We start from the raw sequence: 18,570 nt of genomic DNA, 5'->3' as shown, positions 1-18,570 counted from the left end.
AGATGCTGTGTGAATTTTGCTTTCTCCTCTGTTACACATGGATTTTATTAGCTACATTTTCCTCTTTTGTGCTCCTATTCCTTATTCCTCCTACCCTGCTCTTTTGTTACTGGCAGCTCCATTGCTGGTCTCTTGTCTCCCTTTCTCCTTTTTCCTTCTTCCTGATGTATTATATGGCAGTATCTAATACTCACTTTTGTATTTTTTGTTGTTTATCTTTAATATTTCTGTATCTTACTTCCAGGACTAGATTATTCATTTAAGGGTAAGCAGGGCATCTTTAGTTACTGTGAATTTGCCTAGCTCCAAATCTTGTATATGTATATGCACATATATTATTGATTATTTAATAGAGAAAAGAAGTTTCCCCAGAGCTCTGGGGATGAGGCATAAACAAAGCTCTCAGACTTCTTTTAAGTTAGGCCTGCTGGACACACATAGATGAGATGAGAAGCTTCTTATGGGAGATATCCTCTTGGAGTTTTATTCCCCAGAGTTCCCTAAAGAACTTTTTTCTATCCAAGCCAAGCTGTAAAGACCTCTGGCTATTTCTTTCATCTATTGGCTTGATTGAGATGTTGCTTAGGACTTGCTTTAGGAACATTATATATGTATCCCCATGCAATTTTTCTTTTCCAGATTCAAAAGATTTGGGGTTGTCAGATGTCTTTTCCAAGGCAAATTGATTAATTAGGCTGAATGAAACTGTGGGACAAAAGCTTAATTTCCCCACACTGTGAACACCTTAACTTACTGGCTGGGTTTAGTCACCCACTTTGTGGTTTTGAACAGCTCTCAAGATAGTTTAGAAGGTTTTAGAGATAAGAATTAGGTCCTATATTGTGTGTCTTGCTCAAAGTACCAAACCATACGTATTATATGTGCTGAGGAAACAATTAAATGAACAAATGAACTCAGTACATTCTCTGTTCTAGTGTATTTAAGTAAAAGGGGTGAATTTTCTTTGCTTCCCTTGTTTTCAGCACATTTGATGAGAAGTCTATGGCTGTCTTACCACATCCTAAGTGTGTGATTCTGAGAACATGTATTTTATTTTTTTTAAGATTATTTATTTATTTGAGAGAGAGAGAAAGAGAGCACAAGCAGGCGGAGGGGCAGAGAGAGAGGGAGAAACACTGTTGAGCAGGGAGCCTGATGCAGGGCTTGACCCCAGGACCCTGGGATCATGACCTGAGCCAAAGGCAGACGCTTAATTGAGCCACCCAGGTGCCTGAGAACATGTATCTTAATAGAACAGGGAAACCAAGCTTTCTCTAAAGTGTGAACTTGAAACTTCATGTGATGGATAGCTGTTGTCTCCGTGAGAATACCTTTCTGCTTTTTTGCTAGAATGGGCCTTTTTTCATTTTTCTTGCATTTCCTTTCAAATAACCCCGTATTTCAATAAGAGCTTTCTGGAGGATGTTTTTAGCATAATATAAGTGTTTGCTTGTTCCACTTTAAGACTATAATTACATTTGAGTTGGCCCTTCCAAGCTGATATTCTACCATGTATGATGCTGTTTTTGCTTAGTGGTTATGTGGCTCTTTCTGGAATGATTTCTTTTCAAAAAATTTTTTCCTATTTGTTATTACAGGATAATCATTGTGTTTATCTCTATCCTCTGACAAATATTTTGTTTATAAATGACAGTGTCTATTTTAACTGGGTTCTCCAGGGGCTGAGTGGAGTGAACTGGTATACTCCCAGTGTCCCTTACCTGCCTCTGACCACAATTTCCCATCAGATTTAGATCTTCTCATGGGCTGTTTTACTTCTGCTTGGACTCCCTTTCATAAATCTTGTAAAGAAGCCTTGCCTTTTCCTAAGTTTCCTATATATAGTTTGTAAGTTGAGGGCACTGTTACTATAAATAATAAAACATAGAGGGTGCCTGGGTGGCTCAGTTGGTTAAGCGACTGCCTTCGGCTCAGGTCATGATCCTGGAGTCCCTGGATCAAGTCCCGCATCGGGCTCCCTGCTCGGCAGGGAGTCTGCTTCTCCCTCTGACCCTCCCCGCTCTCATGTAGTCTCTCTCATTCTCTCTCTCTCAAATAAATAAATAAAATCTTTGAAAAAAAAAAAAAAACATATAAAACTGCTTGGTAAGGGTAGAGATTATAGACTTGCAGACCTGGCAGTAATGCCCTCCTTACTTACCCCCATTTTTTTTGTGAAAACGCATTAATCTAACGATGTTTGTAGTTCCAGAGGCGAGGAGACGGATGGACAAAGGCATTTTTGTATGGATCCTTACATACTTTTCTAGGAACCTAAAGAATGGTTGTAGCATTCTGGGACATTTTGATTTTCCCTGACAATAGGATCCTGGTGAGAAAGTATTCAAGGTTTAGCAAAACAGGAGATGTAGATGTAGGAGATGTATATTTCATATTATTTGGCTTTTTTTTTTTTCTCAAATTTATTGTTTTTAGTAATCTCTACACCCAGCATGGTGCTCAAACTCACAACCCTGGTATTATGCTCTTCCTACTGAGCCTGCCTGGCACCCCTATCTGGTTTTCTTTAAAGGGATTTATTCTTTCCTTCAGTGAGATTAGTCGCCTGGACCTGGGTCTAAGTGTGGAGGTATGGAACAAAGGACTGATCTGGGACACCATGGTGGGGACCGTGTGGATTGCACTGAAGACTGTTCGTCAGTCGGATGAGGTTAGTCAATGCGTTGCCCGTTTGGAGGTATAGTTCTAGCCCATGCTTGTCCCCATCCTAGCTCCATTCAGCTAATATTCACCATGCATCTCAGATTGCTCTGTCCCCCTTTCTAATTAGTGAGCATGCAACTAGCCTATTCTTAACCTCACACAGAGGTTCAATGGATTTTATTTAAGTCTTGTCTTCTCTCTACCTTATGACTGTACTCAGAGGTGCCAGAACTTCTCTTTAGCCATATCAGGTTGATAGCCCCTTCTGAGTACTGTATGTGAGGAAGAAGGAGAGAAGAAGGGGAGTAGGTGTGTGTATGTGATTTAGGATACCTGTGGTTTCTGCATTCTCCTCTAAGAAGCTATCTTGGGATAAGTCCCATTAAACTTCCTCAGCCTGGATCCCGTTCTCTGCTTTATTTCTTTGAGTCACCAATTCCCAGGGAACTGGTTTCAGTCTTCCATCTTCCACATATAACCCTAACAGAGTTTAAGGAATTAACATGGGTGGCAATTGTTATACACTCTGTCTCTATACATTATTTCCAAGAGTGGTTTTCTACTCCATTTTCCCAGATTAAAACATAACTCAGCATTTCCCCATAGACACTCACTTTGAACCTGAAAAAAATGTACTGTATTCCTGTTTGGCTTACCATTGACTATGTGTTTTCTCTGGGAGTTGGGATAGTGCAGGTGTGCCTCTCTTTCCTAAAGTCTTTTAGTTCTGGCTCTCTCTACTTCCCCAGGCAGATGGGCCGTTCATTTTTATTGTGGCTCCAGTTCAGATCTATTTTAAGTAGCAATGTTAGTAGCTCTTTACTGATTAGAAGTAGTAACACATATTAAGTGACACAGTCATTAAAAATTGTGCAGATTAAATACTGATCTATAAAGATATTTGGTTTTTGAGTTTGGGTACTCCAGAATTCTATGTTCAGTGGGCTTGCAGAGAGCTGAGCACGGTGAAAGCTGCTCTTCCACCAAAGAGGGAGAACAGAAACCACATAGCCGCAGAGGCAGGTGGTGACAGTGGTGTGTTTGCCTCATCAGGATGTGAGTGGTCGCCAGGAGCTCTCCAACAATGACATTGAGAAAAAAACACCAGCTCTTAAAACAGGAGGAGGGGAGCCATGAAGAAATAAAGTTTAATCTTAGATCTCTGTTTTCTAGGAAGGGCCTGGGGAGTGGTCCACGTTGGAGGCAGAGACATTGATGAAAGATGATGAGATCTGTGGAACTAAAAACCCAACTCCTCATAAGATTTTGCTTGATACAAGATTTGAGTTGCCTTTTGGTGAGTATTGAATTAGACTTTAAAAACCATTTAACGCTTTTTACCATATTGTTAACAATTGTTTGCTAGTCTCATTACTGTATTTTTTGTATTGTCAGCTGTCCCCTTTGAGGGCATTCTGTCTTCTTCTATCCTAGTCCCTATAACACCTAGCCCAGGAATGGTACAGGCTGTAGATACTCATTAAATAATCCACACTAAGAGTATTCTCTTCAAGTCAATAGGTTTCTCTGACTATTTTAATGACTTAGGAAATACTTGCTTGTTAGAGAGCAGTGATTTCTTCTTTTTTTTTTTTTTTAAAGATTTTATTTATTTATTTGAGAGAGAGAGAATGAGAGACAGAGAGCATGAGAGGGAGGAGGGTCAGAGGGAGAAGCAGACTCCCTGCCGAGCAGGGAGCCCGATGCGGGACTCGATCCCAGGACTCCAGGATCATGACCTGAGCCGAAGGCAGTCGCTTAACCAACTGAGCCACCCAGGTACCCGAGCAGTGATTTATTCTTTTGATAATTTAACATTCATTGTCTTGAAGTGAATGTATACCTTGTGATTTGTCAATTTAAACATTGAAGTAGCATTAATAAATAGAAAAGTATTTAAAAAATAAGTCAGAGAAAGACATACCATATGATTTCACTCATGTGGAATTTAAGAAACAAAATAGATGAACATAGGGGAAGGGAAGGAAAAATAAGATAAAAACAGAGAGGGAGGCAAACCTCAAGAGACTCTTAACTCTAGGAAACAAACTGAGGGTTGCTGGAGGGATGGTGGGTGGGGAGATGGGGTAATTGGGTGATAGGCATTAAGGAGGGCACTTGATGTAATGAACACTGGGTGTTATATGCAACTGATGAATCACCAAATTCTACCCTTGAAACTAATAATACACTACATGTTAACTAAATTGAATTTAAATAAAAAACTAAAAAAAATAATTTTTAAAAACAAAAAATACATGTTCATGGCAAAAATAGTTTTTTTGTATATATATACAGTTTTGCTAGAGAGTGGATCTGTGGAGCTCCTTACAACTGTCAGTCCATCCCTCATTGCATTTTATTTTACTTATTTTTATTTTAAGTAGGCTTCATGCCCAATGTGGGCTTGAATTCAGGACCCTGAGATCAAGAGTCGCATGCTCCACAGACTGAGCCAGCCAGCAACCCACAAGGCATTTTAAAAAGACATTCCTCTTTCAACACTGCATCATTTATATCGTGTCATTGGTGGCAGTGTACATTTCTATCTAGATTTTGAGTTTCATGAGGGCTCTTGTGTACTTTATTTTGGTATCTTTAGAGTTTGCTTGGCACATAATAGGTGTCTGATAAATGGTTTTTTGAGTAAATGTTAAGGTAAAACCTCAGATAAGTGAGGTCTGTCTTTGATGTGAAGTTAACGTGACTGTGTTAAGCTTGGGCCTCTGTGATAACCACATTTGGCATACAGTTTTCAAAGGCTTAATAAAGGGAGGCGCCTGGGTGGCTCAGTCTGTTAAGCCTCCGACTCTTGATTTCAGCTCAGGTCATGACCTCACAGGGTCATGAGATCGAGCCCCAAGTGGGGCTCCCTGCTCAGTGCAGAGTCTGTTTCTCTCCCTGTCCCTCTGCCCCTCCTCCTGCTCGCATGCATGTGTGTGTGCTCGCTCTCTCAAATAAATAAATAAATCTTCAGAAAAACTGAAAATAAAAGGCTTAATAAAGGGTCTTTCTATGGGAAGAATTTTAGCTTACAGTGTGCCATATTTTGGCAATGGAATTTTCTTTTGGATAATTCAAAAACCTGTGAAATACTCTATTCAGTTATATACCTTTTTTTTTTTTTTTTTTTTTTAGTCAAGAATAATTCTGTTTAACACTTGGTATACATATGAATAAAGGCTTTGAGTACACACTGGATTCAAATAAAGGTATTACAGGCATAACTCATTATAATTTATTTTACAACTAAATAACAAAAAAGCTACTAGCTGAAAAGAACAGTGGAGATTTGTTTTCCAGTATTCTTTGATTTGGACTTCCCTACCCCCGCCCCTTGCCAACTGAGCTCACTTCTCACCATTAGTCCAAAATGCTGACTTCTCTCCACCAGGCCTTCTGGCACACCACACCACCGGCCTCTCCAGTTCAGAGAAAATAGTGTCGGGCCTGTGGCTCAACAGTCTTTATCCTACTGTGGTTCCAGCTTCGGTGCCTAAGTACATGCCTTTGGTCACTGGAGACTTTTAAACAGCACCAGCTGGTGCTCTGGCTGATTTGGACCTTAAATGCCACTACCCGCCAGACAGGGGGCTCCAACTGGATTCCAAATCTGTTCCTCAAATTATTTTTCAAAAAAGATTTTTGAAAAAGAAACTTATTAGAACAAGGCCATCTTAGGAATGTTCTCAAATAAAGTCTCTACGTCAGCTTTTGGCTGATATTTAAAATTACGGATAATGAATATGACCTCCCCATCAGGTGTGAGGCGAAACCAGCAGCTTCTGGGGCTTGGTCTACAGTGTTCAGAAAAAGGCAGTGCCTTAAAGAGTCAGACTAGTGACGTCGCAGCCCCAGTGGCCTCTGTCAATGAGGCCTTGCCAGTCCCCAGCGGACAGACACACAGTGTCCAGCACCAGTCCTCGGGCCCTCCCCTCTTCCTGAGATGCAGAAGCAGGATCAGTGCGAGGGGAGCAAGCAGCCGGTACTTCTGCTGGAGGATGGCTGCAGTACTCTCCAAGGCACGGCCTGGACGAATGATGTCAAACTTTCCAGGTACAGACAAATCAACCACAGTTGAGCCCAGGCGATACTCCGGGCTCTGGCCATCCCCAGTTGGTCCCCCATCAATGACCAGGGACAGCTGAGGCCAGAGGTCCTGGAACTCCTCGCCATTCAGAGAACTGGCCTGGGAGCTGAGGTTGGCACTGGTGAGAGCGACTGGTCCCCCAAACACCTGGACCAAATCCTGTATGAAGGCATGGTCAGGAATCCGGATGCCTACAAGAGGAGTAAAGGGGTTCAGGTCCTTATTGAGCTCCTCCGAGCGTTCCAACACCAGGGTCACTGGTCCTGGTAGTAAGTCTTTCAGGAGTCCCTCAGGTACCCTCACATGGCAGTACCCGTAGACGTCGGCCACGCGGCCCAGGCAGACGGCCAGCGGCTTGGCCTCGCTGCGGCCCTTGAGGCGGTTCACAGCGCCCAGTGCCGCCGAGCAGCTCGCCGAACAGGCCAGGCCGTACAGCGTGTCGGTGGGGACGGCCACCACGGCGCCAGCGCGCAGCTCGGCCACGGCGGCCCGCAGCGCCTCGGTTCAGCCGGCGCGCTCCAGGCTTGTGGCCCGCACGGCCCCACTCCCCGGGAGCCGCAACAGCCGGGCCCCTGGCGCCGCCGGAGCAGGGCTCGGCGGGCGGAGGAGGCAGCCCCTCCGGGCGGAGCCCCCCGGCCCCTCGCTCAACCCCACGGTGGCAGCCACCGTGGCCCTCAGCCCCGTGCACGGATGCGCCGGAGACATCCCTATATGCCATTATTTTTTAAAAATAGTAACATGAATTTTTTTATTATGTTGAAAGTTCAGAAAATACAGGTATGCAAAAAGAACAGTAAAATTTCGTGTGTGTGTGTGTTTAACTGATTGAGCTATCCAGGTGCCCCAAGATTTCATTCCTTTGCTGGCCGAGTAATATTCCTCTCTCTGTGTGTGTGTGTGTGTGTGTGTGTCTCAGATCTTCTTTATCCATAGAATGGAGTTTTCTGTTTCTGCAAAGAACCATTATTGAGATTTTGATAGCAATTGCATTCAATATGTAGATCACACTGGGTAATGTTGACATTTTAACAATATTAAGTCTTCTGATCCAATGGGAATAATAGCACATTATTTTGTTTTTTTTTGTGAAGATTCAAGATCAAGTTCATGGCAAGAACCAAGCCCACCAGTAAAATTAGTCCATCACTTTCTAACTTTGATTATTTGATGGAATAAAGGATTATTGACCCATGATTAAACTAATAACCTAGTAATGTAGTTTCTTCTTTTTTCATGGTAGATATCCCAGAGGAGGAAGCCAGATATTGGACCTACAAATTGGAACAAATCAATGTCTTGGGAGCCGACAGTGAGGTAGGAATTGCCTTATTTGCAATATAGAGAGATGGGGAAAATTTCTTTCTAGGACACTATAATTTGCCAAGGGAGGGACCCAGGAGCATGTTAAAAAATGAAGGAATTTAAGCTGCATTAAGGAAAGAAGGCAACTGGAAGATCACTGGACATTCATTAGAAGGACCTGTCTCCCACTTTTTCTATTTTTCTCGTTGTCCCCCATAAATGGCTGAGTTGGCATTTAGTCTGACTCTAGACTCTGAGTGAGAGCTTATACTAGGGCAACTGTCCTCTTGTTACACAGATGAGCAGAAGGCATTTCGTCTGCTAATCCCCAGATTTTTGGATGTACAGTTGACCCTTGAACAATAGGAATTTGAACTGTGTGGGTCCACTTGTACACAGATTTTTTTTTTTTTTAAAGATTTTTATTTATTTGTCAGAGAGGGGGTGGAGAGAGAGAGAGAGTACAAGCAGGGGGAGCAGCAGGCAGAGGGAGAAGTAGGCTCCCCGCTGAGCAAGGAGCCTGATGCGGGACACTATCCCAGGATGGTGGGATCATGACCTGAGCCCAAGGCAGACGCTTAACTGACTGAGCCACCCAGGCATCCTGTACCCAGATTTTTTTTTTTTTTTGGATAAACACTGTGCTGTAAATGTATTTACTCTTACGATTTTATTAACATTTTTTTCCTCTAGCTTATAAGAATACAGGATAGAACACATATAACATGCAAAATATGCTTTAATTGACTGTTTATTGGTAAGGCTTCCAGTCAAAAGTAGGCTATTAGTAGTTAAGTTTTTGGGGGATCAAAAATTATATGTGAACTTTTGCCTGTGTGGAAGGTCAATGCCTGTAACCCTCCATTGTTCAAGAGTCAACTGTATATTGTTATTTGTATGTTATTTTTAGGGATGCTTAGGGTATTACATTGCTTGGTCCTGTCTTATCTCGAGAGAGAAGTCTGGTGCACAGAAGGGAACACAGTCAACTTAGTCTGAGCCATCAGGAATGGGGGATGTGTTTGTTATTGGTGGTGAAGGGAAAAGATAAGATTTTCATTTTTGGGCATGTTGGGCTGTTAGAAAATTGGTCTGATTATAAGGTAGAATTTGGAGTGCCAGTGGATATTTCAATGGAAATGTCTGATAAGGAACTTTAGGAAAGAATATGAAACTCAGGGTTAGATAGGGTGAGGAGCTATAGGCATAGAATTTGGATTCATGAATGGTAGCATTGATTCATAATGGTAGCATTTGGAGTCCCAGGAATAGAAGAACTCACTCAGGTAGAATATATAGAAAGTATTGAAGAGGAATGAGGACAAAACCTTGGGGGAACATCAAAGATAGAATATGGAAAAAAAACAAAGAGATGGAGAAAGAGTTGCCTGAAGAGAGCAAGTAGGAGAAAAAGGTTCATGGAATAAAGGAAAAAAGGGTTTTAAGGCAGAAATTCTTGATACTGTCAAATGTTATTAAGAACAAAGATGATAAGTAATGAAATGGAGCTGTTGCACTTGGCAATTAATGACCAGTATCTTTGGATTAGTGCAGGAAGCCAAAATGAAGTGTTTTGATGAGTATATGGGTTTCCTAAGGCTGCCATAACAAAGTACCACTAACTAGGTGGCTTACAAAAACAGAAATTTATCTTCTCACAATTCCGGAGGCTAGAATTCTGAAATTAAGCTATTGGCAGGGTCAGTTCCTTCTGGATGTTCTAAGGAATTGTCCTATGCCTCTCTTTTGCCTTTTGGTGGTTTTCAGTAGTCCTTGCTGTTCCTTGGCTTGAAGATACATTGTTCCAATCTCTGCCTCTGTTATCACATGCCTCTCTGTCTCTCAGTCTGCCCTCACAATGTGTTCTCTTGGTGTGTCTCTGTCCAAATTTATATTTATGTTATAAGGGCAACAGTCCTTGGATTAATTGGATTACATCTATAGAACCCCATTTACAAATAAAGTCACATTCACAGGTACTGGGGATTAAGACTTCATCATATTTTTTTGAGGTACACAATTCAACCCACAATGAGTTAAATCAAAGATGAAGAAATGGAATTTGTGACAAGTGCAAACTACTCTTGTCAGGGTTTTCTCGTAATTTAACTGAATCCTCTATAGGCTTCCTATTATTAAACTACATAACTCTTCTCATGCCCAAGCCAACATCTCAACTTTTCTTGTTTATTGAAATCTCCACATCTTTCTTTTTCCCCTGATAAATGCCAGATCGACACTATCTTTGTATCCATTTTACCCTTCGTGCTTTTTGTTTTCCCATAGCTGGTATACAGTTTTCCAAACTCCCATCTTCTTTTTTTTCCTAGTAGAGAAACACATTGCTGAATGCTTAGCTGGCTCAATTGATAGAACATGCAACTCTTGATCTTGGGGTTAAGTTTGAGCCCCATATTGGGTGTAGAAATTACTTAAAAATAAAATCTAAAAAAACCCCCCACATTGTACTTTTGATTTTATAGGCTTACTGTGTGTCACGATGTAGAATCAGATGAAGAAGTTAAAACAATAAAAAACCAAATGTAACTTATACAAATATTGCAGAATTTTATAAGTTCTAAAAATGGTGGTTCTTCGTCTGTGGTTCTCAACTTCCTCTAAGATTTTTGCTTTTTGTTTCTATTCTAGGATTTGGAGTTTACTAAGTTTACCTCTTCTATTCCTTCCTTTATAACCCTCTTGTTGTTTTAAATTTTTTTTTTTTTAAAGATTTTATTTATTTATTTGAGAGAGAGAGAGTGAGAGACAGAGAGCATGAGAGGGAGGAGGGTCAGAGGGAGAAGCAGACTCCCCGCCGAGCAGGGAGCCCGATGTGGGACTCGATCCCGGGACTCCAGGATCATGACCTGAGCCGAAGGCAGTCGCTTAACCAACTGAGCCACCCAGGCGCCCCCTCTTGTTGTTTTAAAGATCTGTTTATTTAAGGGAGGGTGAAAGAGAGAAAGGGAGAAATGTGGGTGTAGGGGCAGAGGCAGAGGGAGAGAGAGAATCCTCTAGCAGACTCCCTGCTGAGCATGGAGCTGGATGCGGGGCTTGATCCCAAGACCCTGAGATCATGACCTGAGCCAAAATCAAGAGTCAGCTGCTTAACTGACTGAGCCACCCAGGTGCCCCATCCTCTTGTTTATTTAATAGTTTTTTGAAATAGAATTCACATACCATACAGTTCACACATTTAAAGTATACAATTTAGTATATTCAGAGTTGTACATCCTTAGAATATTTTCATTACTCCATAAAGAAATCCTGTGCCTTTAGCCATCATATTCCAATTCCCTCATCTTCTGAGTCCTAGGCAAACACTGATGTAGTTTCTATCTCTCTACATTGGCTTATTCTGGACATTTCATATAATGGAATTATACAGTATGTGGTTCTTATGATTGTCTTCTTTCCCTTAGCATAATATTTTCAAAGTTTCTTCCATGTTGTGGCATGCATCACTACTTCATTCTGTTTCATTGCCAAATAATATCCCATTTATGGTTACACTGCATTTAATCCATGTATCAGTTGGTGGACAATTGGGTTGTTTCCACTTTTGGCTGTTATGGATAATGCTGCTATTAACATTGATGTACAGATTTTTTTGTTTGGACATTAGTTTTCTCTTGGGTATACACCCAGGAATGAAATTGCTGGATCACACGGTAACTATGTTTAACTGTTTTAAAAATGCTAGACTTTTTTTCCAAAGTGGTGGTACCATTTTACATTCCCACCAGCAATGTGCAAGGGTTCTATTTTCTCCACATCCTTGCTAACTCTTATTGAATATAGCCGTCCTATTGAGTGTGAAGTGGTATCTCATTGTGATTACCACTTTATTTAAAATTTTTTGTTTTTATTTTTTTTTTAAAGATTTTTATTTATTTATTCATGAGAGACAGAGAGAGAGAGAGAGAGGCAGAGGGAGAAGCAGGCTCCCAAGGAGCAGAGAGCCCGATGCGGGACTCGATCCCAGGACTCTGGGATCATGACCTGAGCCGAAGGCAGACGCTCAACCATCTGAGCCACCCAGGCGCCCTATTTAAAAATTTTATTACTGAGATTTTCTACCATGAAAAATATATAGAATTACTCTATTACTCTTCCTTCTTTTTTGCTGGAATATTTTAAGACCAATCCCAGACATCATCATGTCTCACCCATAAATACAGATGTATACATCTTTATTAGATAATGCCTTAAAAAAAATCCCACGTGCCTTTAACACATCACATTTAATAATTTCTTTTCGTTTTCCTTCCTTCTCTCTTTTTTTTTTTTGAGAGAGAGCATGAGGTTGGGGAGGGGGAAGGGCAGAGGGAGAGAGAGAATCTCAAGCTGACTCCATGCCCAGTGCAGAGCCCGATGTGGGGCTCCATCTCAGGACCCTGAGATCATGACCTGAGCCAAAATCAAGAGTCAGATGCTTAACCGACTGAGGCACCCACATACCCCAACATTAATTTCTTAATGTCATTTAATACTTACTGACTTCAGATTTCCTTTATTGTCTCAAATCTGTATTTTTACAGTTGATTTGTTCAATTCAGGATCCAAACAAGTTGTTCATACTATGTTTCTTAAATCATTTTTACTCTATAACTGTTTCCTCTTCCCCCATTTGTTTTATAGAATGCTACATATTCTGGATTTGGCTGATGATCCCCAAGGTTTCATTTACCATTTTCCTCTATCTCAGATTCTTCCTTTAAACTGAAAATTGTATCTAATAGTTTGAGAATTAGATTGAGACTTAGATTGAAGTTTTTTTTTTTTTTTTGGTAGGGCAATGTTGTCTTATCTCACTTTAGTGATGTTAAAATTCAACAGTGGAGATGCATGTATTACTTCATTTACTTTCACAATAAACATCATCCATGCGGAAAAAAAAATTCAGCAGTGGATCAGTGGATTCAACTGGTGTCAGCCAGTTTTATCCATAATAAAACCTTCCCACCAGACTTTTCTCACCTGGTTTTAGCAGCAATCATTGTTATTTTAGTAGGGCTTGCAAAATGTTGATTTTCTGATTATAAAAGAACTTTCTCTTACAAGGTATTTGGTTCACTTGTAATAAAGTCTGTTCAAGAAAAATATTCTCTTGGGCGTCTGGTGGCTCAGTTGGTTAAGTGCCTGCCTTCGGCTCAGGTCATGATCCCAGGGTCCTAGGATCGAGTCCCGCATCGGGCTCCCTGCTCAGCAGGGACCCTGCTTCTCCCTCTCCCTCTGCCACTTGTTCTCATTCTCTCTCTCTCTGTCAAATAAATAAATAAAATCTTAAAAGAAAAAAAAAGAAAAACATTCTCTTTGTCCATTTTCAAAGTAATAGGCAACTTCCTAAGGCAACAAATGCGTTTTCTTTTAGTGGTGTATCACTATGAATTTATGGATTTTGATAGTGATTTGTTTCAATCCATTGCAGTCATTATTCTTTTTGATGCTAAAATCTCATCTTGGTTAGTGGGATCTTCTTCAGGTTGGATTGTGTGTGCTTTTTCTTTTTTCTTGTTTTTATCACGTAAAAATTTTAAGGAAACATAAAAATAGAGGGAATAATAAAATGAAATCTGTATACTTATTCCCAAATGATTCAGTAATTATCAAGATCTTGTCATATTTGGCCACAAAATCATTTAAAAAAACACAGGGTCTTATCTGTTTATTCTCAAGTGTATATGTAACAGTTTTCATACACAGGAACCCCTTGGCTCAGAAGCACTGAGTCAGGTTTGGCTTAGGGATCTACCATTTGATAGAGTTGGATTGTACCACCATTTATTACTTTTCCTACTCATGGGCAATTAGGTTTCCACTATTACAAATGTATGCTACAGTGAACATCTTTGAGTCTATTTCTCTGTGTTTATGTATGAGGGATTCTCTGAATATATACCCAGAAAAGTAGAATTTTTTGGTTGTTGGATAGGCTCTGTTCAGTCTTACTAGATATTGGTAAATTGTTCTCCAAAATAATTGTACCAATTTATATTCCGTTTTCCTGCTTCTCTGTATACTTACTGATACTTGATATTACCAGATTAAAAATTTTTGCTAATTAATGGGTTTAGGCCATTATTGTTTTAATTTGTATTTCTCTGTTTATTGGTGACATCCATTCATTCATTTACTCAACAAATAACGTAACCAAACACTAAATACCAGGCATTGTTTTAGATGTTTGGTAAAGGTCAGAGGTTAAACAAAGATCCCTGTTCTCATAGATCAAATAGAAGGAAACAGACAATAAGCAGGAAATGAAATAAATATGGTGTTAAAGTATGAGAAGTACTGTAAAGGGAAACCTATTTTCTCCGTGTAGGTTTTGCATTTCTTTTGTTAGATATTTATTCCTAATCATGTGTTTTTTTTAAAAATTACATTTTCTAATAGTTCATTACTGTTGTGGTGAGCGCTGTGTATTGTGTAAGACTGATGAGTCACAGGGGCACCTGGGTGGCTCAGTCGTTAAGTGTCTGCCTTCGGCTCGGGTCATGATCCCAGGGTCCTGGGATCGAGCCCCGCATCGGGCTTCCTGCTCCGCGGGAAGCCTGCTTCTCCCTCTCCCACTCCCCCTGCTTATGTTGCCTCTCTTGCTGTCTCTCTCTCTGTCAAATAAATAAATAAAATCTTTAAAAAAAAAAAAAAAAAAAAAGACTGATGAGTCACAGACCTGTACCCCTGAAACAAATAATACATTATATGTTAATAAAAACAAAACAAAACAAACAAACATTACATTTTCTAATAGTTCATTGCTGTTATAAGGCAATGCTTTGGTGCTCATTTTTAGTATTGACCTTATTCAGCAACTTTTTAAATTTTATTTTAATTCCAGTATTATTAACACACAACCTTATATTAGTTTCAGGTGTACAGTATAGTGCTTGAACAATTCTAGGTATTACTCTGTGCTCATCGTGATAAGTGTACCCTTAATCCCCTTCACCTAGCTTATTCCCCACCCCGCCAACTCTCCTCTGATAACCATCAGTTTGTTTTAAGAGTCTGTTTGGGGCGCCTAAGTGGCTCAGTCATTAAGCATCTGCCTTTGGCTCAGGTCATGATCCTGGGGTTCTGGGATCGAGCCCCATATTGGGCTCCCTGTTCAGCAGGAAGCCTGCTTCTTCCTCTCTGACTCCCCCTGCCTGTGTTCCTGCTCTCGCTATCTCTCTCTCTGTCAAATAAATAAATAAAATATTAAAAAAAAAAGAGTCTGTTTTTTTGTCTCTTTTGTTGTTGTTGTTCATTTGTTTCTTAAATTCCACATTTGAGTGAAATCACATGGTATTTGTCTTTCTTTGACTTATTTCATTTAGCATTATACACTCTAGATCCATCCATGTTGTTGCAAATGGCAAGATTTCATTCTTTTTTGTGGCTGATTAATACTCCACTGTGTATATGTACTACATCTTTTTTATCCATTCATCTGTCTATGGACACGGGTTACTTCCATAATTTGGGTATTGTAAATAATGCTGCTATAAACAGAGGGATACATATAACCTTTTTTTTTTTAATTTAATTTAATTTTTTTTTAAAGATTTTATTTATTTATTTGAGAGAGAGAGAATGAGAGACAGAGAGCATGAGAGGGAGGAGGGTCAGAGGGAGAAGCAGACTCCCCGCCGAGCAGAGAGCCCGATGCGGGACTCGATCCTGGGACTCCAGGATCACGACCTGAGCCGAAGGCAGTCGCCCAACCAACTGAGCCACCCAGGTGCCCCATATAACCTTTTGAATTAGTGTTTTCACACTCTTTGGGTAAATACTCAATGGTGGAATTGCTGGATCATATGGTAGTTCTATTTTTAACTTTTTGTGGAACCTCTATACTGTTTTCCACAGTGGCTATACCAGTTTGCATTCCCACCAACAGTGCCCGAGGGTTTCTTTTTCTCCACATCCTTGCCAACACTTGTTTCTTGTGTTTTTGAGTTTAGCCATTCTGATAGGTGTGAGGTGATATCTCATTGTTTTGATTTGCATTTCCCTAATGATAAGTGATGTTGAGCATCTTTTCGTGTGTCTGTTGGTCATCTGGATATCTTCTTTGAAGAAATGTCGGTTCATGTCTTCTCCCTGTTTTTTAATTGGGTTATTTTTTTGGTGTTGAGTTGTAGAGGTTCTTTATATGTTTTGCATACTAACCCCTTATTGGATATGTCATTTGCAAAAATCATCTCCTATTCAGTAGGTTGTCTCTTTGTTGATCTTTTTCCTTTGCTCTGCAGAAGCTTTTTATCTATTTATTTTTAATTTTTTAGAAGATTTTATTTTTTTATTTGTCAGAAAGAGTATGCGCATGTGCGCCAGCACAAGCGGGGAGAGTGGCAGGCAGAGGGGAAAGCAGGTGCCCTGCTGTGCAAGGAGCCTGATGTGGGACTCAATCCCAGGACCCTGGGATCTTGATCTGAGCTGAAGGCAGACGCTTAACCAACTGAGCCACCCAGGCATCCCAAAGCTTTTTATTTTTAAAAAAATATTTAATTTTTTAAGGTAAGTTCTTTGAACTCATGACCCTGAGGTCAAGAGTCCCATGCTCTATCAACTGAGCCAGCCAGGTGCCCTAGAAGCTTTTTAATTTGATGTAGTCCCAATAGTTTATTTTTTCTGCAATTCTTAATAGTTTTACTAGTTTAGAGATTCTCTTAGATTTTTTTTTGTGTAACTAGTTCCCACATCTTTGAAAATAATAATAGTTTTTAATCTCTTTCCAATCTTTATGCTTTATTTTTTTAGCATTTGAAGTTTTATACATATATTTTTATTAACAGACTTTATTTTTTTTACAGCAGTTGTGGATTTATAGAAATGCTGAACAGGGGGCGCCTGTGTGGTTCAGTTGGTTAAGCATCTGCCTTCGGCTCAGGTCGTGATCTCAGGGTGCTGAGATGAAGCGCCCGTCAGGCTCTCTGCTCAGCAGGGAGCCTGCTTCTTCCTCTCCCATTCTCCCTGCTTATGCACTCTCTCTGTCAAATAATTAAATAAAATCTTAAAAAAAAAAAAAAACAAAAACAAAAAAAAAGAAATACTGAACAGATGATACGAAGTTTCCTTATTATCTCTTTTTCACCCCTCCCTATAATTGTACCTCTTATTAACATCATACATTAGTATAGTAGATTTGTTATAATTAATGAAGAAATATTGATATGTTATTATGAACTTAAAAGTTAATGTTTTATTATATTTTATTAACTACAAATAAAATGAAAAGTCATGGTTTTTTCAAGTTTCCTTAGTGTTTACTTCATGCCTTTTTTGTGTCTCAGGATCTCACCCAGGACATTGTGTTACATTTAGTTGTCATCTCTTGGCTGGTCATTTTCTCAGACTTTGCTTGTTTTTGCTGTTCCCTTATTTTAAAAAGTTAATTGCATAAAACATCCAGTGTAATTTTTAATACTTGGAGTGAAAGTGGGAACCTTTTTTTTTTTTATCCTGACCATAAGGGGAATATTTACTAAATCCTAAAGTACGATGTTTGCTATAGGTTTTGATAGGTACTTTATCAGATTAAGGAAATTCTATTTTCTTGTCTAAGAATTTTTGTCATGAAAAAGTAAGGGATTTTATCAAGGCTTTCTGCATCCATTAGGCCACAAAGTTTTTCTTTAATCTGTGTATTGTGTTGAATTACATTAACAGATTTTCTGATACTAAACTATCCTTGCATTTAAAGCACAACTGGTTATGATATATGGCCATTTATATACCAATATATATGCATATGCACACATACACGTATCTATTTACATAGTAACATTACAACACTCATATATTATGGATAAATAATATGTGATGGATTTAGTTTAGTAATATCAGATTTTTCCATTTATATTCATGATGAGATTGGATATAATTATCTAGGACATTTTGTTTTCCTGGGGGAGGTGTGTATTTTTTTTTTTTTTAATTTAAATAAACTCTACCCCCAATGTGGGGCTCAAACTCACGGCCCTGAGATCAAGAGTATGTTCTACTGACTGAGCCAGCTAGGTGCCCCTCTGGGTTTTTTTTTTTTTTGGTACATATATATAATAGATTTTTCCTTAGCTCTCTTAATATTTTTAATTAGGCTTTAGTTGGTCTTCGTCTTTCTGCTTTGAGCCTGTAGGATATTCATGAAATATGTCTTCTGAAAATATCTACTCTTGTCTCTCTCTCTCTCTTTTTTTTTAAAGAATTTATTTTTTGGGCGCTTGGGTGGCTCAGTTGGTTAAGCAACTGCCTTCGGCTCAGGTCATGATCCTGGAGTCCCGGGATCGAGTCCCACATCGGGCTCCCTGCTCAGTGGGGAGTCTGCTTCTCCCTCTGACCCTCCTCCCTCTCATGCTCTCTGTCTCTCATTCTCTCTCTCGCAAATAAATAAAATCTTAAAAAAAAAATTAAAAAAAAAAAAAGAATTTATTTTTTGTCACAGAGGGAGAGCACAAGCAGGGGGAGAGGCAGGCAGAGGGAGAAGCAGGCTCCCCGCTGAGCAAGGAACCCGATGTGGACCT

General features: G+C 39.7%; 2 protein-coding genes across 4 annotated transcripts in view; one reads left to right on the top strand and one right to left on the bottom strand.

The window, feature by feature from the left end:
- Positions 1-18,570, top strand: part of UNC13B (unc-13 homolog B) — a 208,941-nt gene that overhangs the window by 54,910 nt on the left and 135,461 nt on the right. For all 3 annotated transcript variants that reach the window (XM_035016382.1, XM_035016380.1, XM_035016381.1), the window contains exons 4-6: positions 2,554-2,671; positions 3,838-3,961; positions 7,995-8,068. In XM_035016382.1, the coding sequence (XP_034872273.1) occupies positions 2,554-2,671; positions 3,838-3,961; positions 7,995-8,068 (316 nt within the window). The remainder of the gene's footprint in view (positions 1-2,553; positions 2,672-3,837; positions 3,962-7,994; positions 8,069-18,570) is intronic.
- LOC118018072 (yrdC domain-containing protein, mitochondrial-like) lies at positions 6,497-7,459 on the bottom strand. The gene is given in 1 exon segment (XM_035016547.1): positions 6,497-7,459. A coding segment is annotated over 1 exon segment (963 nt).

Source organism: Mirounga leonina, unplaced genomic scaffold, assembly GCF_011800145.1.
Source record: "Mirounga leonina isolate KUSES-001 unplaced genomic scaffold, KU_Mleo_1.0 Mir_170, whole genome shotgun sequence".
Taxonomy (NCBI): Eukaryota; Metazoa; Chordata; class Mammalia; order Carnivora; family Phocidae; genus Mirounga; species Mirounga leonina.
Note: the sequence above shows the minus strand (reverse complement) of the source record. Positions and strands in the feature narration are given on the sequence as shown.